Below are 24,824 nucleotides of genomic sequence, written 5' to 3'. Positions count from 1 at the left end.
GAGACCAGGCCAGCACCTTACAGATTTAGGTTTTTGCTATCACAATGAATAGATGGCTCCACCACGACTCCCAAAAGTCCTCTCTATGCTCTCAGGGGCTAGAGTCCAGTGCCCTGAACTGGAGTTTCTTTGCATTCTTATATTCTATGGCATATTCCCTGAGTCTTTTATGTTCCTATCTCTTTGTGTGCTCATCAGGTTGCCAGGCACTGGGGGCACAAGGGACAGGTGGGAAAGTGTGAGCTGCCGGTGGGGAGTTCCTGGAAGACTCCGAGGTGGGGCCACCAGCTCTGCTGTCCCTGTCAGAGCAGTCATTTGAATCTTGATGGGATCCTTTTACAGCTCACAGTCACCCTCCCTTCACCCTGCCTCTGCCATCTGGTCCCCTTATGCTTCCACAGAGGACTAGCGGCTTCTTTGTCTAAGTACATTTGTCAGTAGTTTATAATTTCCCTTGTCATGATCAAAATATTTACTTTCATATTAGACAAACATCTGGAAACTTGAAAGAAAATGACTTTTCCCCCACTTTTCTCTTTGACCTGAAATTCTGATAAATGTGGGGTTTTTAATCCATTGATTAAAATAAATGACCAAAACTTCCCAAACCAATATAATTCTGCAGCTCTATTTGATGCTGGATGATCTAAACACACATTTGATTTTAATATCTTCATTAGATCAGATTAGCTATCTTGCAGGTGGTCCAGGGGGCAATGGAAGTGATTTTACCTCCTTTGAAGACCAAATTGAGAAAATCCCATGATGTCTTGGACCTCCTCCCTCCCCCTCCCTCCCTCTCTTACTCTCTGGCTTTCTCTATCTCCCTTTTATTCTTTTAGTTTATTATTATTGTGTATTTGAAATATGGGGCTTGTATACATATCATAGCACACATGTTGAGATCAGAGGACATGTTTGGGGAATTGTTTCACTCCCCCCACAGGTATGAATGAGTTCCATGAATACAACTCAGGTTGTCATTCTTGAGTGACAAGTGCTTCTACCTACTGAACTGTCTCATTGACCCATCTTTCTTCCCCTCACTCCCTCTCGCCTCCTTCCCTCCCTCCCATCCTTCCCTCCCTCCCTTCCTTTTCTTTTGAGGCAAAGTCTTGTGACCTAGCCCTGGCAGGCCTCAAACCCGAGACAATCCTCCTGCTTCTGCCTCTCAAGTGCTAGGGAAATTTGTTTGCTGTCTCTGAATCTGAGGCTCTGGTGTTTAGGACTTTCACCTTTGCCAATTGCTTTCTGCCCTGCTATTTCCTAATCTGCCCCTTTTGCCCAAAGTAAAGGACTTTAATCTTTAAACCTACTCTACTGGCCAGTCCCATCATGCACCTGTTAAGCAGGAAGGTCAAGAAGGATGGACTTGCCAAGAATGCCAGTATTGCCTTCAGGATGCGAAGCCTGATAAATGAGCTCTCCTGATTCCAAAACTTTACAAAGCCAGAAATGAGGTCTGACTGTTTCCCAATGGGCCCCAGGCACCAGTTACTGCCCAGAACACTGAGTATACACTGAATGAATGGATGGATGGATGGATGAATGAATGAATGAATGAATGAATGGCTTTGTTTTCTTAGCCATGCAGCAGTCTCAGGAGAGATGGAATGGAGCAGTCCAAGCGACACATGATATGAGTGATTTAAACTATTATGAGAAATGACGATGGGAGGCTGAGTGATAGCTTGTGTTCGTAATTTTTATAGTTTTAAAGGACCTGGAGCTTCTTTTAATTTTCAGACCAACAACCCCATTTTAAGGCCAGTGGAAACGTTAAGTAGTTATTGGAATTAATGCTATACCAAAGTGTCCAGCATTTAATCACAGTGGCTCAGGCCCAAAGCCAGGGCCATATGTGCTGACTGGCTATACTTCCAGCCATGCCTCAGTATCTATCTCAAGACAGTCCTCAGGCTTGGAATGAAATCTCTTTAGGACAGCAGGAAATACAACCAGAACTGACCAGTAACGTTCCCCTGACTTCTTCCTACAGGTGAAGAGAGAAGGCATTGCATATGAGTCCAGTCATAAACATTAAGTAGCTTGGAGATGGAGATGGGGCCCCATGAGATTAAATTCCCTGTGCCAATCAGCACACAGCTCTTCAGTCAATTGCTCACCTACAACTCTTCCCCCCCAAATCACAATCAACAAGGCTCCTAAGCCTTGGGGTCGGAAGTTGCCAGAAAATGACTGGAGGCTGTGACACCGTTCCAGCCTTTCTCACAAACAGAATTGCATCTCCCAGTTGCCAGCCCATGGGAACACTTTTGCCCTCTGCAAGGAAACCTGATTCCAAAGCATCACTTTGTGATGTGGTCCAGAGTTTGGGTCCTGCCTGGCCTTATGTGGGACACAGGGAAAGACTGAGCTCATGTAAGTGTCATCTCATGTTCCAGGTTCTTCTTTCTTGCCTGTTCCTTGGTGTCACTACAGGTGCTTCTTCCCCTGCTACTGTCCCTTGGATAGCTTCAATGGACAGCATTCTGGCTCCATACTTACCACAGGGAGACCAGAGACAAGGTATTTGGATGCAACAGAGTTTAATTTCCTTGACAGCAAAAAGGGGAGATGCAGCTACTCCTCAGGGATTTGTTGGGGTTAAATAAGAGATGGGCTCAAAATGTTCCTAGAAAAGTGGGTTCCTCGTGGTTGTGAGGCTAACAAGATGGTGGGGTGCTTGTCAAGACTTCTTACTTTGCCACTCTTGCCATTCTGTTTAACCTGGATTCATGAATGTTTCATGTGTCCTGCTTTCCAAGTGGCAGCTTATCTACTGGTGAATTCATGAATGCCACAATCATGAGCATCTAACTGCTGCCATCATCTTTTTGGGCAGCCCCAGCCACTTCTTCCTAACTGAATTGCTTGGCGTGCAACTCTGTGCTCATCCCTACTAGGAGTCTCAGCCTCCTTCCCCCATGTGCATAGGAGCTGTTTCTACCTGCTTGCTCAATACATGGTTCTTGCTCTCATATAAAAATGGTCCCAGTTATTAGGAGCACAGCAAGGTACAGAAAAAAAAGATGGTCCTTCTCTCATGGAATCAGGGACAGGCATGGGGAAAGGAGGGGCAGTGACCCTATCATTCACAGAAGACTGTCACAGAAGTTTAGTCATAGAGGAAGTGTTCCAGACAGGGAACTTGGGGCAAGAAACAGACATGCACGGGCCCTGAGGCATAACAGGGCTCCAAGTCCTTTCCAAAGAGGGCTTTACCGACACTAATTTTTATTCTGATCTTTCTTTTCAGAGTACATGATTCCTTTCCTTCATTTCATGGCAAGATGGTAGGGATGCACCCTACCCCACTCCACCTCTCTGTCTCTATCTCTGTCCGTCTCTGCCTCTCTTTCACAACACACACACTTAAACAAGATTATTTATTTAATTAGTCACTCTCTCTGGATTATCATACCCAGGGTGGTAGGAATCTCATCTATTGGTAGATTTCTTGCATTTGCATATGCAAGTTCACCCTCTTGATTGGTAATTAACTACCTGAGAAGGATTACTAAATGATAACTTCAAGCCTTTCGCAGTGTTCCTCACTGTGTATTTGAAATTGGTTTTTAGAAATCTGTGTGTGTTAGCTGCTTTTCTGTGACTTTGAAAAATATAACCAAAATAAACAATAATAGGAAACTCAGGGTTTGGGACCTTTTTTATCTGTGATTAGCTGGCTACATGTCTTTCTGGCTACGCTAAGGCTAAGTGTTGTGGTATGGAGCAAATGTCTCACTTAATGGTGGCCAGGAGATGGCAAAACAGGGTCTGAAGACAAGCTACACACTCCATGGGTCTGCAAGTGGCCCCTTCTGCTACAATTTATAAGAAGGGCCAGTGAAATGGCTCAGAGAGTAAAGGTGCTTGCCCCCAAGCCTGGCAACTTGAGCCCCAGCAAAAACCCACATGGTAAAATAAAAACAACTTCTAAAAGTTTTCCTCTTACCTCCTCCACACATGTGCATGTATGCCCGGGTGCCTGTGTGTATACATGAAAGATTAGATAGAAGATAGATAGATAGATAGATAGATAGATAGATAGATAGATAGGGAGGGAGGGAGAGTGGGAGACAGAGAGAGAATGAGAGAGAGAGAGAGTAAAAGTAAAGTAGTTACTTTTTTGGAAGTATCACTTGACCCCAAAGAGGCTGAACTTTTGGCAGACCTCACAGCAAAGTTAAAAATACCCCATCCTCCCAACCCTGCCTTTAAGAGTCAGGGTAACCAACCTTACTTGTCTTGGATTTCCCATTTAATTGGCTTTTACAACTTAAACTAATGCATAACTTCAATTTATGTTATGTATTCTTCTTTGCCCCAACCCAGAGTAATATATGTATATTTTTGTGTGTTGTGATTATCATGTGCTGAAAGCAAGCAACAGATTGTGGTATGGCTAATCTCTACATCACCTGAAACCTATGTAGTCTGGCAAGACTATGAGGGATTACCTCATCTGGACCTTTGAAGGTGGAAAGACCTACCCTAAACCTGAACCACACCTTCTGGTGGCAGCCCACATAAAAGGACATGGAAGAAGGAAGCTTTTGCTTTTTGCCTGCATGTCCTCACTTTCAAAGGCAAGTCCATCTATTCTATTGCTGAGGTATTCCTTCCCTGCCATTACAACCTACTTCTTTGTGATTCCAATCTAGACTGAAGACCAAGAGCTTTGCAGGGATCCTCCCAGGCTCTAGCACTAGATTGGGACTGCTGAAACAGTCTCACAGATTCAAAACCTACTGGATTCTTGGTCTTTCTGTCAGAAGACAGCCACTGGCTGTAAGCCACTTTTAGTGAATTCTTTTTTTTTTTTATGAGTCACTGAGGCTTTTATTTTGCATGTAGACCCATGGGGGGGTGGTTCTTGCCTATGCTCACCCTAGAGATGACATGGGACTCTAGACAAAGCTGGAGTTTCCAGCAGGGCTCCAGGTAGTCAGAAGCTTTGAACTGGCATGGGAGGGCCAAGCACTGGGTTGGCCTTGAGCCACCCTGATGACATCAGAGAAAGGGTTAAGCAGCTGGGGCCTCCAAGGATCTCCAGCCCACTATTTACTTGGCCGGGGGCTTCCTGAAGGACCTGCTGGAAAACTCAGCATCACTGCCCCTATCTTCCTCAATTCTAAGGATCTGATTGTACTTAGCCAAGCTCTGGATTGGCTAAGGGGCACCAGTCTTGATCTCCTCAGTGTAGAACCCCACTGCCAGGTTATCGATGACAGTATCTTCAGTGTCCCCAGAGTGATGGGACTCCATGACACCCATTAGACTGGGCCAGCTTACACTCCTGCAGAGACTGGGTTCCAGAGACAGATCCAGTTCTCTTTGAGCAGGAGGCAGGTGCAGGACTTCCCACCCATGGCCCTGGCAATCCACTTAGGGTTGGTTATCATGAGCTCATCCCCAACCACCTGGATGGCCTGCACTAGCCATGCACTTCTGCCAAGCTTCCCTGTCATCCTGGTCAAAAGGGTCCTCAATGGACACCACTGGGTACTCCAGATGGAGAACTTTACAGATCAGCCATCTAGTCAGGAATGCTGTACTTGCTGGAGTCATGGGAGACAGGAAGTTCAGGTCATACTTGCCAGGCCTGAAGAACTCAGAGGCAACCGTGTCCATGTCCATGACACCCTGGTCAGTGTAGTCAGCCTTTGCAGTTGTGGCCTTCAGCTGCTCCAGGGTTTCTTTGTTCTCCAGGACATTGGGCACAAACCTATCCTCGCCACTTATATTGGTGCCATCCTTTTCTTATTTCTCCTTGATGACATTCTTCAGGTTGTGGTAAACCTCTGCTTCAGTGCACATGGCTCCCTGGAAACTGGACACCCCTGCAGACAGGATCATGAAGTCTTGCAGGATCAGCATGTTGTCAGCATGAGAACCACCATTGATCACATTGAAAGCTGTGACTTGCAGGATGACTTCAGGGTTGCCAGCCAAGTCAGCGATGTGACAGTAAAGGAACCCCCTTTTCCACAGCACCGGCTTTGCAGACAGCAAGGGACACTCCCAGGATGGTATTTGCACCAAGTTTATATTTATTTTCAGTGCCATCCATCTCAATCAACAGTTTGTCAATCTTCTCTTGTTCCACAATATTGTTTCTTGCTACCCAGAGCAGGTGCAATAGTTTTATTGATGTGCTCAACAGGGCTTGAGACCACCTTCCCCATATGGCATGTCTTACTGTCACATAGTTCTAGAGCTCATGGATGGCATGGAGGCACCACAGCTCAGAAGAGATCTTTTGAGGTGCAGAGATCAACCTCAACAGTGGGATACCCACAAGAGCCAAAGATCTCTCTGGCATGAATCTTGAGAACAGACAGGGTGAATTTCTGGATCTCCACACAGGGGGGAAAAAAAACAGGTTTCTGCAGACAGTGAAGAGAGAGTTAAGATACATGTGTGCCCTTGCTGAGCAATTTGAAAACAATTTGAAAGCAACCTTATACAACAAACATCCCTCATAAATGTTGAAAAGAACCTGTGGATATAGCCTGATAACATATTTGGTGTGCTCTTCAGTGTTCTGGGTTGGTAAGGTGACTTCGTGCCTGCTAAAACTCTTTTAAAGATTTCTATAGAGAATCACTCATCCCTCTCCCAATGCAATGCTTCCTGTGCTTCTCTGGAAGCACAGAGCAAAGCCCTTTCTTAGGGACAGACACAAACCACAAGCATCACACACAGACACACAACAGCCAGATCACAGACAGGCTGGCAACCACAAACTATGAGCAGAAGAACGGAGATAGAAGTGGAGAATTCAAGGTCGGTCTTCCCCATCATCAAATTTAATTAAGAATTGCTTTGTCTTCATTCCTTAATGTGAGACCAGTGTGTCCTGGAGTCTCAGAGGTTATCTTTAATGTGTTATGCAATGCACTTTGATTCGTTATTGGAAAAAAAAAACAGGAAAGGTTTCATTTGGCTCACAGGTTCAGAAGTTTCTGTCTGAGGTCGCTAGGCTCCACGTTTTTCAGCCTCATGTCACAGAGGGTGTGTGTGGCAGAGTAGAGGTGGGAACAGGTACATCTCCAGTGACCTACTTCCTCCAGCTGGGCCCCACCTTCTAGTCCAATTAACTATTAATTCATCCAGGGAATGATCTACAGATGAGGTTAGAGCCTTAATGATCCAACCATTTCTCAAAAAAGCCCATCAACGGATCTCCAAGCTCTCAACACATGAGATTTCAGGGGACATTTTCAGATTAAAACCACAACACCGTAAATTGGCATGTCTTTTTGTTTTGGGCCACCAACTAGCTCCCGAATCATGAAGCGGAGGCTTATTTGTTTTGAATGTTTGTACTTAGCTTAGCTCTTATTTTAATCTGTTTATCTACATTTTGCCTCAGGGCTTTTTAACTTTCTTTCTGTATATCTTACTTTCCTGCTGCTCCACATCTGGATGGCAGCTGCCTGGCTTCCGGTCCCAGGTGTGTCCCTCTTTTTCTTCCTCATTCTCTTCTCCTTTTCTCTCTCAAGCCTAGATTTTTCCCCCTCCTAATTATTGTCTCTACCCATCAACCCTGCCTTTCTCTCTCCTGCCTAGCAATTAGCCATTCCGTTTTTTATTAGATCAGTGAGGTGCGTTGGGCAGGCAAGGTGAAGCAAATGCAACACATCTTTACATCATTAAACAAACTCAGTATAAACAAATGTAACACACCTTCACATAGTTAAAGTTATATTACACAACATGTTTCCCTTAAAGAACTGCTTCTTTAGGCATCACCCTCCCTGTGGAGTGGGGGGAATGGGATGGAAGGGGAGTTGGGGGACATGGGAGGGAAGGAAGGAGAGGGAACTGGAATCAATATGTAGAAGAAGGAAATATATATATATATATATCTTCTTTGTTTAAACTAATGAGCACCAAACTGAATATAACATATCCATTTTTGCTTGTTTGGGGGAAAGAATTTTAGGTTTAGGAAAGGTTATTCAGACTTGGACTGGTCACACTCACCTATGTTTTTGTTTGTTTGTTTGTTTTTCCCTGATTGTGAGATTGCATTTCTACTCTGCTTCTGTTTACGGCCTTTCTCTTTCATAAGAATCAGAGAGCAATGGCAATTATGTAAAATGGGAAGAAAGAGCAGGGAAGGAGAGAGGAAAAAAGGAAAGAAACAGTATTGCTCTTCATCACTTGTCACACAGGAGTGACACTGGGTGCAAGTTGAGAGTGGGGCTTCAGCTAGTAGGCTTCTCCTGTGACGCTGACAGCTCCTTGAACCTGGCATATATCGGACTCACAAACTGTTTTACAGACACGAACTCCTGTAACCTACAATGGAGATACAGGAAAGATAGCAGTAGCCTAATAGGTGAAGAAATTAAAGTTCAAGGAGGTTAAATAACTTGTCTGAGGTGTCTGAGTTATAGCTGCGTGGTAAGAGCATGCTCACGTCCACCGGTTCTTTCCTCAGGGCTGCCCTTCAGAAGAGACTCGAACACACAAATAAGTGACTTCCATGTGTTCTAGTGACAACAGCACCAGAATTAAGTGTAAGTTGTTCTTACCCCACCAGTACCAAGCTGCCTCACCTCAACCTACTAAAATGAAGATGACCCGCTTCCTCAATCCTTAAACCACCCCGAGGGATGGCAGGGTTTAACAACATCCACGACCCTCTTGCTTCCAGGTTCCTTGAATGCAGGTTCATCCAGCTCTCTTCGTACTATTTTGAAACAGGTAACAAAAGAATGCATGCGCTGGAAAGTTGGGTCAGTGAGAAGCCATTCTGACGGGTTGGCAGGTTAAGCAAGGCGTTAATGAACTCAGCTTCTGTAGTACCGAGGAACCTGAAGGAAAACACCCAGGTGTTTTAACTGGTCCTCAAATGGAGAGACTTTCTACCCTGCCCTGGTTGTGCTGGTTGGGTGTTTTCCTGGTACTGTTCGCAAGCCCGGGGACTCTGGGCTCTTTACTGTGGGCCCAGCGAAGGACAGCTTTGCTGCGTACACTCCCATACTGCCTGCACCAGTCACTATAGAAAGCACAGCCGCCGGGCATTCACCCAAGTGGGTGCAAGATTAAACACTGCACGCCCACTACACCCCACGCTTATAGAGATAGGCCACCTCACACACCTCCCCCACTCACGCTTGCGATCGTGCACACGCGCGCATCCCGTGCACACGCTCGGGTCCTTGCCTGGTGGTACTCGAGCGCGCCCGCCCAGCGCAGAGCCGAGGGCGAGGAGGGCGCGGCCGCGAGAGGGCGCGGCGTGCGGCTGGCGCGCGAGGTCGGGTGGTTGCGGGGCCCGGGTACGAGGCGCTCAGAGGGACCCGGGGCCGAGGGAGCGCGGCGGGCACGCGCGCCATGAACCCGAAGGCCGGCGGTGAGGAGGAGGACTGCGTGGACTCGGGTGCCGAGACCGGAGGGTGAGCCGGATCAGGCGGGGCGGGAGCTCAGCACTCTGCTCTTAGAAGCCGTAACCACTAAGACAGTATCGGAGCTGGGACTCGGTATCTGCCGGCTAGCTGCAGGGTCCCTGACTGCCTGGGGCAGAGAGGGGAGGGGCGAGAAGGGCCCTACCGGGGAGTGGAAGGTGATGGGACCCAAGGCTCAGGGTCATCCCTCTCAGCCCCGCAGCCCCGTGGTCCTGATACCAGGTTCAGCCATTATTCCCTGTCAGATATAAATGCTCCTGCACTTGTTTCCATCGGCTGGGGAACTATGGTAGCTCCGGAGCCTTCAGGAGTCTAGCCCTGGAGATGAGGAAGGCAGGTGGAGAGGGTGGGACGCCTGGCACTGAAAAGACTCTCCGAAGCCCGCTAAGACTACATAGCCCACTTATAATGAGCTGCTGAGCCGCTTCTCCACCCCCCCCCCCAGCCTTGGGTACCCTCAGGATGCTGTGATCCAGGTCTCGTGTGCTTCAAAGGACTCAAGTATTTAGCTCAAGCCTTTGGAGGCTAATTAGCCCTCTCCCAACAGCAGTTTTCCTGAGTAGGACAAAAGAATGTGCTTTCAGATACGAATGTCCTGTCATGGTTCCCACCCAGCCCCTATCTAGAGGATTTTCCTGTGCACAGTCAGCACCACATCCAGGATGCCCAGTAGGAAAGAGTGTCTTCTATCTAGAGAAATCCTGATAGAGGTCAGGGGTTACCCGAACTACAGAAGACCTTACAATTCCTGATGGGTGGAAAGGTTTCAAGCTAATTTTAGGATTTGGCAATCTGCTGAGGACAGGGAGAGAGGCCTGTTCCAGAATGGGCCTCAGTTCTGACCTAGCCCAAGAATTCATCCCTCAAACTCTTCCACCCTCCAACCCGAACTTCCTTGCAACCTCCTGCCACCCCTATCCAAAATCTGGACCTGCATTCTTCCCACAGTGGGCTTTCCCTGTTACCCAACTGTGAAATCATGGTGGAGGAGTAACTTTATTTGAAGCCTCCCACCCCCACCCACCCTCGCTTTTGCTTCCAATTCTGTTGGTATGAAACTTGCCAATTTAGTTACTTTCCTAACTTTGGTGGTGCTGAGGTTCCTACCTAAGGCCTCACACATAGTAGACAAGAATTCGTTCACTATGTCACAGCCCTATCGTTTATCAACTGTGGTGACCATCCTTGGTTCCCACCTGCTCTCCCATGGTTAGCTGAACCATGAATAGAAGAAACAAGGCAAGATTTACCTGCTCTTTTGTGGTTGGTGTGAAGCAAATGCTGTCCCACTAATTTTTAACTTGCAGGGCTCTCCTAAAGCAGATGTTTGCAGGAAGGGCCTTGCCTTGGAGAAGGGGGAGTAGCATTGACTTTGAGGAGTGGCTTCACCCCAGGAGTCAGGCTAGTGTGGAAGCTACCACAGACTCCTAGGAAGGGCCAGTTGATATAGAGACACCACACCCAAGCTTCTACTTTCTGCCTGTCACTAGAGGCCATTGCTATAACAGGACAACATTGTTTAAAGAATTCTTAATGCATCACTAGTAAACTTAAATTAAAATGTAAAGTGATATTATTTGAGACAGAAGTTTCAATTCATGTCCCTTAGCCTTGCATTTGCTGTCTACCCTGTATACTTTAAATTTCAGTTTAGGTATCAAACATACTATAATAGTTGGCTCATTTTTTCTGGTGTTTTCCCTTTCTATTCTGGTCAAGTTAGGTATAAAGCACACAGAACTCACTCAGTAAATGTTTGCTGCTGCTGCTGGGTCATCGTCTTCTCCTCCTCCCCTCTTTCTCCTCCTCCTCTTTCTTTGAAACAGGATCTCCTGTAGTCCAGGCTGGACTTGAAATCATCAAGTAGTTTATGACAACTGTAAGCTCTGATCTTTCTGTCCCGCATTCCTAGTGCTTGGATTATAGGAACATACCTCATGCCAGGGTTTCCTTAGTAGCGTCTCTCTGCCTTCCAAATGTTTACAGCTCTTTTGTCTATCAAGGGCAAGAACTGAACATGGCCTTGGACTGTGAACTCCTCTCTCTGACCTGGCCATCCTGCCATGCTCTTATGGCACCTCACTTTTGCCAACTGCCCTTTCTGCTTGGCATGCCTATCTATCAGGGGAAATTCTACCCCTCTCTCTCTCTCTCTCTCTCTCTCTGTCAAGCCAGCTCAAGTGACATATCCACTACGATGTCAGTCTTTAACTTGGGATCCACAAATGGTTTCAAGACATATGCAGAATAATAGGTAAAGTTTTGTGAGAAGAAAAAAGATTTAATTGGATTCTCAAACTAGCCCATGATCCTTTGTAAGCCAAGTTAGGGGAGAATGTGAGATGTTTCTGTGCCACCAGAGGTAGTCTGAAGATGAGCAGCCAGATGTGTAGAGCTCTAACATGATGATATCTTTGGAACCACCCTTGAAGCCTTGGGAGAGATGAACTCAACTGAATGTCACAGCAAATATTTACCCAGCATTCACTGCGTGCTTCCTTGGCTCACTGAGTCCTTAGCCAGCTCAGTGAAGCTGGCTGTCCTTATGCCCAGGCTTGAGAAGCTATTGCATTGAAATGTCAGTCAAAAAGCAGGGAAACTGATGGCAGAGCCACAGAAGGAGGACCAGGCTGTCCTGGGAACCAAGAGAGAGTTGGGTATGTTTGGTTGGTTTTCTTGTTTGTTTGGTTTGGTTTGATTTTTTGGTTTTTCAAGACAGGGTTTCTCTGTGTAGCTTTGGAGCCTGTCCTGGAACTCATTCTGTAGATCAGGCTGGCCTTGAACCCACAGAGATCCACCTGCCTCTGCCTCCTGAGTGCTGGGACTTAAAGGTGTGTGCCACCAACACCCAACTTGAGGGTTGGGTTTTTGAGAAACCAAGGTCCATATTGTCTGACTGAAAGCTCGTTATGATAAGGGCTATGGAGTGCCATTTTATTAATAGAGATACTGAAGTGAGGCTTTGACAGTTGGAGTGGTGGTTAGAAACCAGATGAGATTGTTTCTAGAAAGGAGTAGAAGGCGAAGAAGGGGTGAGAGCTGAGCCATTTGCCTAGAAAACTCTCCAGAAAAATTATTAGTAGAAAGGTGTCCAATTTAGAATACCCCTGCTTCAGCCTCCCTTGTTCTGGGGTTACAGGCATGTGCCCCTGTACCAAGCTCCATACATTCTTTATCCCCAACACAGTAGACACGCAGATGCTTTTCAATGCCTTAAGGAGGCTGGGCATCATCATTCAGAATATCCAGGCCATGCTTTGACATTGTCATTATTATTTTACAAGTAGGATGCAGTGACTCGATAAATATGGCTTATTGATCTACCGCCCAGGGCTTTCGGCTGCTTCCCACCCAGTAACCATTCTCTAATTAGTCCTTGATTTCTTCTGGAGTGAAAGCTGCCTTTTACAGCCTACCTACACCTACTGTGGGCCAAGACCAAAGGCAGACTGCTCTGTGGCAGTCGATGTCATTTGGAAGCTCCAATGGGAAAGGAGCCTGTGCTTCTGTGTGCTGTTAGGAGAAACTAGCAAGCACTTCTGGCAAAGAAGCTTATGACACAGAATCTCTTAACAGAGGGACAGGCAGTTCCTTGAAAATACAAATAAAGGCCAGTGCCAGCAGTGACAATTTCATTAGTGAGTCTCCAAGGCATGGCTTCCACCGTGCTCTTTCACACGTGGCCACACCTAGTGAATTATTTTTCTTCAGCAGTTTGGAATTCTACCTGTGTGTCCACTGCCACTGACCTTTTGGCCTATGGCAGTGTCACAACTTTAATGGAACTAGAAGCAGTGCTCACAGCAGCCTACAAGAAGCGGCGAGCACTGGGAAATGAGGCAGGTCCATGGGAAAGAGTAGGCGCAAAAAACATTTTAAATGGGCCAGCAGCTTTTAAAGGAAATTTTACATAGAAGGCAAGATGACTTTGTAGCCACGTATGAAGTTTGTGTTCGAGGCTAGTTAACTCTGTTACCATGACCTTCCGTTCAGTGCACTAAGAAAAAGCAGGGGAAGTCCACAACACAGGGAGCCATGTGTTTGCAACAATAGGAAGGTCAGTTTTACAGAAAGGCCAAGTGCAGTGCTTAGGCCATAATTTCCTGGAAAAGCCATTCTGGAAAGATACTCCTTTAATAAATGAATATTTGTGCAAATTGCCTAGTGAGACCTCTAGCAGTGATGAGCTATCTTAATTACAGAATATGTTTTCATATAATCTGAATGCATGCAATTAACATACTAATATTTAAAAAATATTTGGGGATTATATTTTTATGTGTGTATACTTATACATATCAGGTGTGAGACAATAATTCTTGCATTATTATATGCCATCTACTGTATAGGTTCAAGAATTTTACATCTTAAAAGGCCTAAGTTTGCCTTCCATGCTCCGTTCTGAAAGGCTTGAATGTTGTATGTGCAGCCAGCAGGGGAACACTTTTTGATGTGAGACCAATAAACAGAACCCCAGGCTGTCCCTGCCTACCCTAAATAAGTTTGAGGAGCACAAAGTCCTTCAAAGAAGTCTGGTCAAGCTCCTGCTTCTCCTGCTTGTTTTCTGAAATTATTTTTTATCTAGTTCTTCATGAAGTTGTCTTAAGCTTTACAGTTTCTCACTGGCACTGCCATCAAACAATCTTATTTAGAATTTGAGCCACAGAAGTGGAAATACCTTGCCTTGGTCAGCATTCCCAATCATGGCAATTTTTCTAAGGATAAGGAAGTAAATAAATATAAAGCTTTACTCATGAATAATCTCATCACCCTCTATTTTGCTAACATGAAATCAAGAACTATCATGTAGCCATTTCCAAGAAGAAGGAGTTGAGTAAATTGCCGAGCATCACTTCATGTGACATGATAAATACAGGAGCCACCCAAGCATGTTCAGTGGTTTTAAATGAAAAGATCGGTTCGGAGTCATGACCTCTATTGTTGTGTCAATGTCGACACACAGATTACATAAACTTAGAACCAGAAGCCAAAAATCAAGGCGAAATCTTAGATGCCTCTTCTGTTTGCTGTGTTTTAGTGGGACAAAGACCATAGAGCTGGCCAGAGACCACCCTTCATTGGAGAAAATGGCCTGTGTTTTAAGTCGTCCTTGGAAGTCATGATTAGATTGGTATTGTACAGATTGGCTGTTATGTGAAGGAGTTGGAGTTCACAAGTCTGCCAGAGACTGGCCAATTGGCAGGCGTAAGCCCAACATTGCCATGAAAGTCTCGAGAAATTTAGGGGGACCTTGTGGAGCGGTGTCCTTCATGCTAGCACTACCAATGCACTTCAAGATTCTTCAACTATGATTTCAATGTAACTTTCAGCCTATGTCCATATCAATCTTTACAACCTGCCTGTGTGAATCTCATCTTTGGCAAACCCTAGCTGAAAAAAACTGGCACATTCTTGCTATAGGAGACATAGTAATATCACACTCTCCACGTCATAAGTGGATAGTTGTACAATTTCTGGAAAGTCTGGCCATGATTGTGGTGTGATGGAAGGGGCTTTGCTATCATTCGATCTATTATAGTGGATACTTGTTGGTCATTCACTGTACTTTATATAGCTAGATTTCTCATGTGTTGTTTCTGCTCCGTCTGGCTCCAAAGAGAATTTAACATGCCAATGCTGGGTGCAGAAATCCTGGGTTACAGTATGTCACCAATCCTTGATGCTTTCCTTTCCCTCAGCCAATATGGCACTATGCCCTAGCCCAACCCATCCTACTTTCTAGCATGCTCATTGTCCATCCACTCTGCCCAGTGAGTCTACACCCTGTCATTCCTCACTTCCTGGTCTCCTTACAGATGGTACCACTTTTACTTTCCACTGACTACATCAATTGCCTAGACTTAGAGTCACCTAGGAGACACAGCTTTGGACATGTCAGTGAAGATGCTAACAGAGAGGTTCCATTGAACAGGGAAGAACTATCTTGAATGTGGGTAGCACCATCCCACAGGCTGAGGCTCAGGACTGAATAAAAAGAGAAGGCAGAAGTGAGCTGAACACAGCATTCATCTCTCTCCAATTCCAGTCTGTCCACAAGTTGACCAGTTGCCTCACATTCTTCCCTACCTCACATAGACCCTTCTTCCCTTCCTTAAGTTGTTTTTACCAGGTACTTTGTCATCACGACTAATATGACAACTAATAAAATAAAATTAAATTTGGCATGTGGGAGTGCAGTTTATAAAAAGATATGCAAATCCCCTTTGCAGATTTATTTTTTCCAGTTTGAAACAATAGTGATTTTGATTACTAAAATACTTCATTTGAAAAAGAGAAAACCAGTGTCCATTTCCTTCCATTTTATTCCTTACCAATAAATCAGGGCATTGTGATCTAAGCACTGTAGTAATTTTAACACACAAACATCAATTTTTAAAAAAGGTTTATATGTACCTTTTATATGTAGTAAATGGAGCAAAAATTGGCTAATTCAAGAAAGGCAACTGGAGGCTAAGGCGATAAAAGGAGTGTATTACCTATGTAGTTAAACAAGATGTAGCAGTTTATTTGCCTAACTACATCCTCTAACTGCCAGGCACTGTGAATCCCTGCATCCCTAAGGGATGAATTTCCTACTAAGAAGGACTTTGGGATGCAAGAGAATAAACAGCTTTTAAACAAAATTCCTTGTCAAAGAGGAAAGTCTCCACAGCCCTGACCATGGGGCAGGAACTTGGCAGGATTCCCGTTCTCGGAGTCACTCAATGCCAGCCACTGAATTCTCAGCATAGAACCCACATGGACCACTTCTCCTCATGTCTCCTTCCCCATCGCAGTCCACATCCTGTGACTCTCCTAGATAGCCAGATTGGGAATGGAAATCAACTGATGTGCCCTGTGCTGAAGGTCTCTGCTGGTCAACCAGTCCTGGAGTGTGGACACACCCCTACTTCCCAGCCAAAGGCTGTCCTCCTCCTTCAGGGAACCTTCCATCATGTTGTCAAAGAAGCATCCCAGCAGTGCTGTGTGAGCATTGGGAAAGTGCTCCTTAATGAGAGTGTAACTCTTTTGGGGAATTGTTGAAAACTTGGAGGCTTTCTCACCAGAAAAATAAACAAACATTCAAAAACTTTCCAACAAATCAAGAGGGCCTGAGAACCTCATAGCGTGACTCACAGAGCCCATACGAAGGTCCCAGTTTTGTTTTCAGAATTCAAGCATAGCACTAATTTGCACTAAAGAGGCCTCATCCCTGTTTTCACCAGTGACAGCTTTAGCAGACAAAAGCTTCTAACTACCACATTGCTGACAAAGCTTTTAGCTCAAGTGGTTCACTTGGATAAGGAAAAATGATACCTAACCCTACTTACGTCTTCTGTTTCAGGTCTGACTACAGCCATCTGTCCTCCACCAGCAGTAAGTATTCTTTGAATGTCCTTCAGAGTTGTCTTTTACATTTTTAAAATACGGTTACATCACTTTCCTGCTTGCTCTCCTCGTCCCTACCCCTCCCATGTACCCGCATCTCCCTTCCAAATTCATAACCACCTCTGCTTTAACCATTGTTGTTACATATACACATAGACAAAAAACACAAATAGAGCCTGCTGCTCAGTCCATGAAGTCTTGCTGCATGTGTAAATTTTTAGGGATGACCACTCATCCAGGGGGCTCATCCCTGGAGAAGACTAATTCTCAGCAGTTGTTAATTGCATGTAGCTCCTCATCTTGGGATGGGGACCCGTGAGATTTCCCCCCTCTACGTTGGAATGTCAGTTAGTGATGGAAGGTCACCAGGTCTTGAGAGGCAGCCATGTAGCTTCCCTGTCAGAGCTAGAAGGCACAGTCTCATAGCAAACTGCCTGGTCTTCTGACCCTGAGGATCTCCCCACCCCCTCTTCCGCGATGATGCCTGGGTCTTTGATGTAGGAGTTGTGTAGTAGATGTGTCAACAGGGTCTGGGTTCATTGTTGTCTGCATTCTGACTAGTCATGCCTTCTGAAATGGACTCCAGCTGCAAAAAGGATCCTCTTTGGTTAGGGTAAGATCTACCCTTAACTGTGCATAGGAAGGTAAGCATTTAGAGTATAGTTAGGAATTCTTCTGTTTTAGGCAGTTGCAGGTTCTCCTCTAAGACCCATGCCCTCACTAGCCACATGTAGCATGTAGTTGGCTGAGTTTAGAGTACCAGGAATGATTTTCCTCCTGTTTAGTAGGCCTTGCATCCAATTAGACAGCTGTTGGTTACTGCTAAGATTAAGCACCACTATTGCCCCTTTAGGGATATCTTGTCACTCTGGTGGTTGCTATGGTTCATAGGTGTCAAAGCTGGGTACAATTATTGATGGCTTCCACCACTCAGCAGCTTTTATGGTGCTTTCTAATGCTATGAAAGCTAGTTTCTGGGAGGAGGTGTTCAGGTCAATGTTATCTCAAATCCTCTGGGTCCTATGTCCAAAATGTGTAGTGGCTTCAGTAACAAGGACTTACCTTTGGCTTCTGGAAGATAACCAAGGGCAATAACATTATCCTATATTGTTTTAGGAGCCTTTTGAACTCCCCTGCCCAATAATTTAAAAGGAGGTCTCCCATGCCTGGTATGAGGGTTTTTGTTAGATAGTCTATGGCTCTTGGGTGGAATATTATAGCTAGCCCAAAGTGGTGTAACTGCATTTAAACTGTGTGTGTGTGTGTGTGTGTGTGTGTGTGTGTGTGTGTTTGTGCTTGTATTTATGTATGCACATATACTTATATATTTTATATGCAATTCTAGGTAAATGCAAAATAATGATTCTCTGTGCCCTTTTCAAACATCCTGAGTGTTATTTATCCCTCTGCTTCCCTGTTCTGTATTGATATCTTCCCCTCCCCCCAGTTATTGATCTCTTCCCTGTTTTTCCCATTTCCCCCTCATATCACCTCTTCCTGCTGTCCCCATGCCTGGAGCTTCTTCCCACCCACACCACGGTCATTTTACTTTCCTGGTTTCTACAGTTACTCCAGATTATATACTGATATCTGAAGATGTGGAGCTAGGAATCACAGAGAAGAGAGACCATGTGGCATTTGTCTTTCTAGGTCTGGATCGCCTCACTGTGCATAACATTTTCTAGTTCCATTCATTTACCCGCAAAAATTCAATATTTCATTTTTCTTTACATCTGAGTAGTCTTTCATTGTGAATATGCACCATGTTTTTCATTATCCATTCATTGGCTGAAGGACATTTAGGTTGTTTCCATTCCGTAGCTATTGTAAATAAAAGGTGCAATGAAATGGGTGGGCAAGTGTCTGCGGAGTAGGATAAAGAGTCGTTTGGGCACATGCCAAGCAGTGGTGTAGCTGGTCTTTTGGTAGGCTTATTTTTGGCTTTTTGAGAGTTCCCCACACTGGTTTCCATAGTGGCTGCATCAGTTTGTAATACCACTGCAACAGTAGAACAGTAATCCTTAAAGCACTGTTCTTTTTGCTGAGGATTACTTTGGGGTCTTTTGTTGTTGTTACATATAAATTTTAGGATGTTTTTCTCTATTTCTATGAAGGTTGTCATGGGGATTTTGATTAGGATTGTGCTGAATCTGCAAATTGCTTTTGGTACACTTGTCATTATCACAATCTTAATTCTGCTGATCATGAGCATGACATCCTTTCCGTTTTCTGATGTCTACCTTAATCTCTGTCTTCAGAAATGTAACGTTTTTATTGTAGAGGTCTTTCACTTCCTTGGTTAGACTTATTCCTAAGTATTTTCTTTCATTTAAGAATGTCATGAATGAGATTATGGCTATGATCTCTTCCCCAGTGTATTTGTTGATGGTTATAGAAAAGCTACTGCTGAAGCTGACTTTGTACTCTGCCAACTCAGTTGAATTGCTGATCATTTCTAGAAATTTTTGGTGGAGCTCTTGGGGTCTCTTATGTATAATATCAGACCATCGGCAACTAGGGATGGTTTGACTTGTTTTCTTTCCCTTGTCTTACAGCTCCAGCTAGAGCTTCAAGCATTATATTGAAAAGGACACAGCCTTGTCTCATTCCTTAATTTTAAGGGAATTACTTTGAGTTTTCCTCCATTTAGTATAGTGTTGACTAACTTTATTGTGTTGAGAACTGTTCCCTGTAATCTTACTCCATCCTAGGAAGAAGGTATATTGGAGTTTGTCAAAGGCCTTTTTTTATGTCTATTGAGATAATCATTCAATTTGTCTTCAAAGCACACTTATATGGTTTAATACATTTATAGAATTATGTATGGTAAACCATCCTTGACTCTTTGGCATAAAACCAAATTGATCTTGGTGGATGATCTTTTTGATATGTATCTATATTTGATTTTCAAATATTTTTGTTGGGGATTTTTGAATCTTCATTATTGGCCTATAAAATTATCTTTGTTGTGTCTTTGCCTGATTTTGATGTTAGAAGATTATTGGATTTGTAGAAAGAGTTTGTAGGAGTTCGTTCTACTTTTCTTGGGTGTTTCAGTCCATTTATTATGGGTCTGCTTTGGTTGTTGAGCTCATCTTAATTTAACTTTGGTGGTTTGGATACATCTAGAAATTCATCCATTTCCACTAGGTTTTCCAGGTTAAACAAGTATAGGATTTTAAAGTATTCCTTTATACAACTCTAAATTTTTTGGGTGTCTATTGTAATGTTTCCTTGTTCATTTCTGATCCTATTCATTTAGATCCTTCCCCCCCCCCCCCCGGTTAGCTAGGCCAAGGGTCTGTGGATCTTCTATATCTTCTCAGAGAAGCAGATGTATTTTTTCCTTGTACTGTTTTCTTTGTTTCTCCTTCATTGATTTATGCTCTGACTTTTATTATTTCTTGCCATCCACTGGGTTTGGGGCTGGTTTGTTGTCTGTTGTTTTTTCCAATTCTTGAATTGCACAATTAAGCCATTTATTGTGCTATTTCTGATTTTTCATTGTCAGGGATTAGAGCTCTCAATTTCCCTTATGGTGATATTGTCAGTGTGTCCCAGAGATTTTGTGTTGTGTTTTTGTTTTCATCTCATTCCAAGAAGATTTTCTTCTTTTTTGATTTTTTTTCTTTGACCCATTTATCATTCAGTATCAAGTTGTTCAATCTCCATGAGTTTGTGTACTTAACTAGAGGGGGTAGTGGCTGTTTGCTTGCTTGCTATCAATTTTTCAGTTTTATTACATTATTGGTGGGTAGTATACATTAAGTTTGTTGAGATTTGTTTTGTGTCCCAGAATGTTGTCTGTTTTGGAGAAGCATTGATGAGCTGCTGGGTAAGGTTTTGGGTAGAATATTCTGTAGCTATGTTGGGTCCATTTGATGTATGATGTTACTTAATTCTGATGTTTTTCCCTTCATTTTGTTGTTGTTGTTGTTCAAATGATCTATTAGAGAAAGTGTAGTGTTGAAATCACCTACTATTGATGTGTTGATGTTAATCTGTATCTTAAATTCCAACAGTACACTTACAGTGAAATTAGGCACACCAGAGTTTGGTGCATATGTGTTTAGAATAGTAATGTTTTCTTTGTTGACCATTCCCTTGCATAAAATAAAGTGTCCCTTTTTATCTCTTCTGATTAGTTTTAGTTTGAGTTCTACTTTGTCATATATTAAGATGGCAATGCCTGCTTGCTTCCTACTCCCATTTGTTTAGAATACCTTTTCCCATTCTTTAAAGCTGAGTTTCTTATAGACAATAGAAAATTGGGTTTTGTTTCTTAATCCATTCAGTTTGTCTTTTGATTAGAGAGTTGAAGCCATTAATATTTAAAATTATTATTGAAAGTTGTGTCTTGGTTGCAGCCATTTTATTGTGTATGTATTGTTGTTATTGTTTTGCTGCTTGTGTTTTTAGTTGTACTTTGTATTTCAGTAATTACAGCTTCATTTGTTTCATTTGCTTTCCTTGTAGGGTCTCTTGACTATGTTCATTCCTCTCCTCAGTCCAAAATATTGCTCCCAGTATTTTCTGTAGTGCTGATTGGTGGGTAGGAATTATTTTAGCCTTTTAGTATCATGGAAAGGTTTTCTTTCTCCTTTAACAATGACAGATAGTTTCCTGGTTGCAGTAGTCTAGATTGGCATCCCTGGTCTATAGAACTTTGAGTATATTGCTCCGGAGTCTTCTAGATTTGAAATTTTCCATTGAGGAATCAAGGTTGCCTTAACAGTCCTCCAGGGCTCAGTAGCACAGAGAGCATCTATGTAGTATGTGATTTGATAGTGAGCAGGGATCACCAAAGGAGTCCTTTTCCAAAGAATGTGATATGGGAAACTCTAGCCCTGGACTGAAGGCTCTTTCTTTACCTTAGATATATGACTCCTTTCCCTATGGAAAGCCAGCCTGATAGATGTGCCCTGGGCTTTATCAGCATCCCTTAGACTTTCTAGATATATCCTCTCCAGGAACCAAACCTTAACACCAAGCACCCCAACTCCTGTTACATGAAGGCTAAGAGAAAGCTCAGAGCCTATGCTGCCTCCATGAGTTTCAGCTAACTCCTCTCCATACTTTTCTTCCATCTACTATGTCCCTGCAGGCAAATATTATCTCTGCCCAACCTGGAAGGGACACCCTTCTCTGACAGATAACGCCTGTGACATATGTTATGGCAACACCAATACCAACCAGCAATTTAACTATCATTTCTTCATTTTATATCAAGCTAAAAGGAATAGACTTTTTAGTGACCCTAGAGATAGTCTGAAGTCTAGGGCCTGCTAAGCAAGTACTCTCACTGAGCTATACCTCCAGCCTTGGGTGTAGACATTTTTATTAGTCCATCTTCCTATTTTTATAGTTCCTGGCTTATAAGTGATTGTTAAATGTAATAAAGAGATGAGCAGAAATAGGTTTTTATGAAAACTCTCAACATTGAGAGGCACTTATACTTAATATAGAAATATGAGTAAGTGTATGCACAAGGAATGATGCCTCATATCTAGACAGACTCTTTAGCGATTAAAAGCATTACATCAAAGCTGTTCACATTGATTGAACATTTTGTTTTAAAAATACCCAAAACAACTGTCTCACAATAAAAGCCTTGACTTTTTGAGTTGATAAATACTGAATTGTTCTGCCCTCCCTCGTGAGCCTGTTAAACTTTCAACTCTAATTCCCAACTGGATAGACAGTTAATTGGATCATTATGTTTATTGATGTTCTGGCTTTGTTTTCTTCTGCACTAGGGACTGTGAGAAAAGCTGAGTATCTGGAATTGTAATTTAGTGTCAAATTATACTTGGTTATTAGGAGAGGCTGCAGTGAGCTGTTTCTGGTATTCTAGGCAGCTGAAGACCCAACATTGCCCCTTGGTTATTAAAGCCATAATAATCACGAGAACAGTACCTTAGCTGCTGTACAGCTAACCCTCCTGAACTGTTCTCCAGACTGCCATTTTCATTCCTGTTTGACCCAGACACTGCACTCCCTCAAGAGTAGTTTCTCTAAAATACCTGCCTACTGCCATTGCTAAATTTGTAGCTCTCATTGTTGTCCTCTGGGTCACAATAGCCAGCCTGGTCATTGGTTTGGATGTTTCCCTCTTCTCCATTGTCTTAGTTGCAGTCTGGAGTTGTGGTTCCTCTGGGGCAGCTGGGATCAGTACTGAGTCACTATTCTTCCTTTCCCCTGAAATTATGGTGTTCACTCCGCACACATGAGACTTCATACACAGTGTGTGTGCTTCGATCGGGAACTGTATTAGGCTACAAATAAAAAAGAAAACAATCGCTAGGCAAATAGAGATTTATTCTCCTCTATCACGAAAACGACCACAGCCAAGGAGGCAGTGCAGATGTGGGGAGCATTTCCAGGCATGCTCCACCATGCTCAGCTTTTGGCTTCCATCCTTAAGGCTGCCTGAGAGTGATGGTACGGACAACCATCTTCACACCCTTATTCTCAACAGGAGAAAGAGAAGTGGAAGGTGGGAGTGTTACTAGAGCTTTTAGAGTCAAAGCCTGGCATCCCTAACAAGCCAGGCTTGGCCACCCATCCTCAGTTCACCAGCTAAAAGGCACGGGTAACAATGAAAAGCACAGAGAGGTGTGGTGTTTTTGGTGTCTTCCTCACTGGGGTGAGAAAGCCTAGGTCCATCAGGAATTTTAGGTTAAAGTAGAGGGCAGAGGTGAGCGGAACTAAGCGGTCTGGGTCAGTGTGTAGTTCCGCCCATCATTGTCATGGCTCCAGTCTCTACTATAACACAGGAGCTGTGTGGACTTTCTGGGAAGCAAGTTCCTTCTCTGGCACCAGGCCTCAGCCTTTCTGTCACCCACCCCTTCCCCCACCCTGACCCATCCAGTACAAGACTCCTGGGGGAATTCTGATCTCTTGAGCTCTGTCATGTCAATAGTTCCCATAACCAAGGAGCTGTTGAGCTACATTCCCAGCCTAGCTCTTCCTCTTAACGTTTTCCCAGAGACATTACCTAGTCATTTTCTTATCGTTTGAGTCAGGTCTTCATCAGATGTTTGTCTCTAGTTCTAAAGGTCAGCAGCCCTCTCCTAATACTAAAGAATAGGGGTGGGTCACAGCTGCCCTGCCTCAGCTAGGCCCCACCCGCAGGCAGAAGGCCCCTTGGGCAGTCATTAAAACTGAGTGCACTTTCTGAAAAGATCTTTTAAATTAAGCCTAAAGTCTACTGTGAAAAACATAAATATTATCACCGTGATGCAATATGTTTTTCCCAAGTAGACTGTTAAAAACACATCTCCCTGACCTAAATAGTCATACTCAAAGAGCAGAGTAGGGGCAGGATGGTAAGTGCCATTGTCTTGAAGATTCCGTTGTGGGGAGGTCTCTCTCCATCACGAGGACTGGGTACTGTATGGTCCCCTGTATGATCAGCAGGTTCAATTAATGCCTTAAATGTGCATGTATAGGAAGAAACAGAAGAACCCAGGCCTTGGCTCTTTGCTCTCTTTGTCCCAAAATGAAAATACAAGGAAGTGAACATCACCTCTGGGGCCTGTAGTGCTGCAGCATGAGGGCTGAAGGAGCCAACCCTGAATGAAAAAATAAGTAGATAAAAGAAATAAAAAAGGAAGACATGATGCACCTAGGTTCGTGGAAGAGAAAGTTTATTATAGATAAAAGGGAGAATACAGTCAGAGGCTATAACAAGAGGTTTTTGTCCCACAGCCTCCTCAATCCCCAAAACATACACAGACACTATATTAGTTATAAAGTTGTTGGCCAATGACTAGGGCTTCATATTTGGCTAGCTCTGTCTTAATTATTAACCAATTTCTATTAATCTAAGTATTTCTACATGCCCTTATCTTATTGTAGAACACCTAGGGCACCCTATCCTTCCAGTCCCTCAAGGTGACTCCTCTCTACCTACACTTCCCAGAATTCCCCTTCTCTTAGCCCTGCCTATCTTCCTGGCCCATTGGCCACAGGGTTTTATTCATCAACCAATAAAAGAAACATACGCAGAAG

At 43.9% G+C, this 24,824-nt stretch overlaps 2 protein-coding genes and 1 pseudogene across 2 annotated transcripts in view; 2 read left to right on the top strand and 1 right to left on the bottom strand.

The window, feature by feature from the left end:
* Positions 1-6,408, top strand: part of LOC127230298 (GTP-binding nuclear protein Ran) — a 1,116,469-nt gene extending 1,110,061 nt beyond the window's left edge. The window contains exon 2 of the mRNA XM_051195558.1: positions 6,399-6,408. The gene's annotated coding sequence lies outside the window, so the exon portion shown is untranslated. The remainder of the gene's footprint in view (positions 1-6,398) is intronic.
* On the bottom strand, positions 5,068-6,206 carry LOC127230297 (alpha-enolase-like; annotated as a pseudogene).
* Positions 6,409-9,205: 2,797 nt separating the features above from the next.
* Fam124a (family with sequence similarity 124 member A) overlaps positions 9,206-24,824 on the top strand; it is a 49,007-nt gene continuing 33,388 nt past the window's right edge. Inside the window, exons 1-2 of the mRNA XM_051195553.1 lie at positions 9,206-9,413; positions 16,768-16,799. Coding sequence (XP_051051510.1) covers positions 9,352-9,413; positions 16,768-16,799 — 94 coding nt within the window. The 5' untranslated portion in view covers positions 9,206-9,351. The remainder of the gene's footprint in view (positions 9,414-16,767; positions 16,800-24,824) is intronic.

The sequence above is a fragment of the Phodopus roborovskii genome, unplaced genomic scaffold (genome assembly GCF_943737965.1).
Source record: "Phodopus roborovskii unplaced genomic scaffold, PHOROB, whole genome shotgun sequence".
NCBI lineage: Eukaryota > Metazoa > Chordata > Mammalia > Rodentia > Cricetidae > Phodopus > Phodopus roborovskii.
The sequence above is the reverse complement of the archived record's forward strand: the minus strand, read 5'-3'. Positions and strand labels throughout refer to the sequence as shown.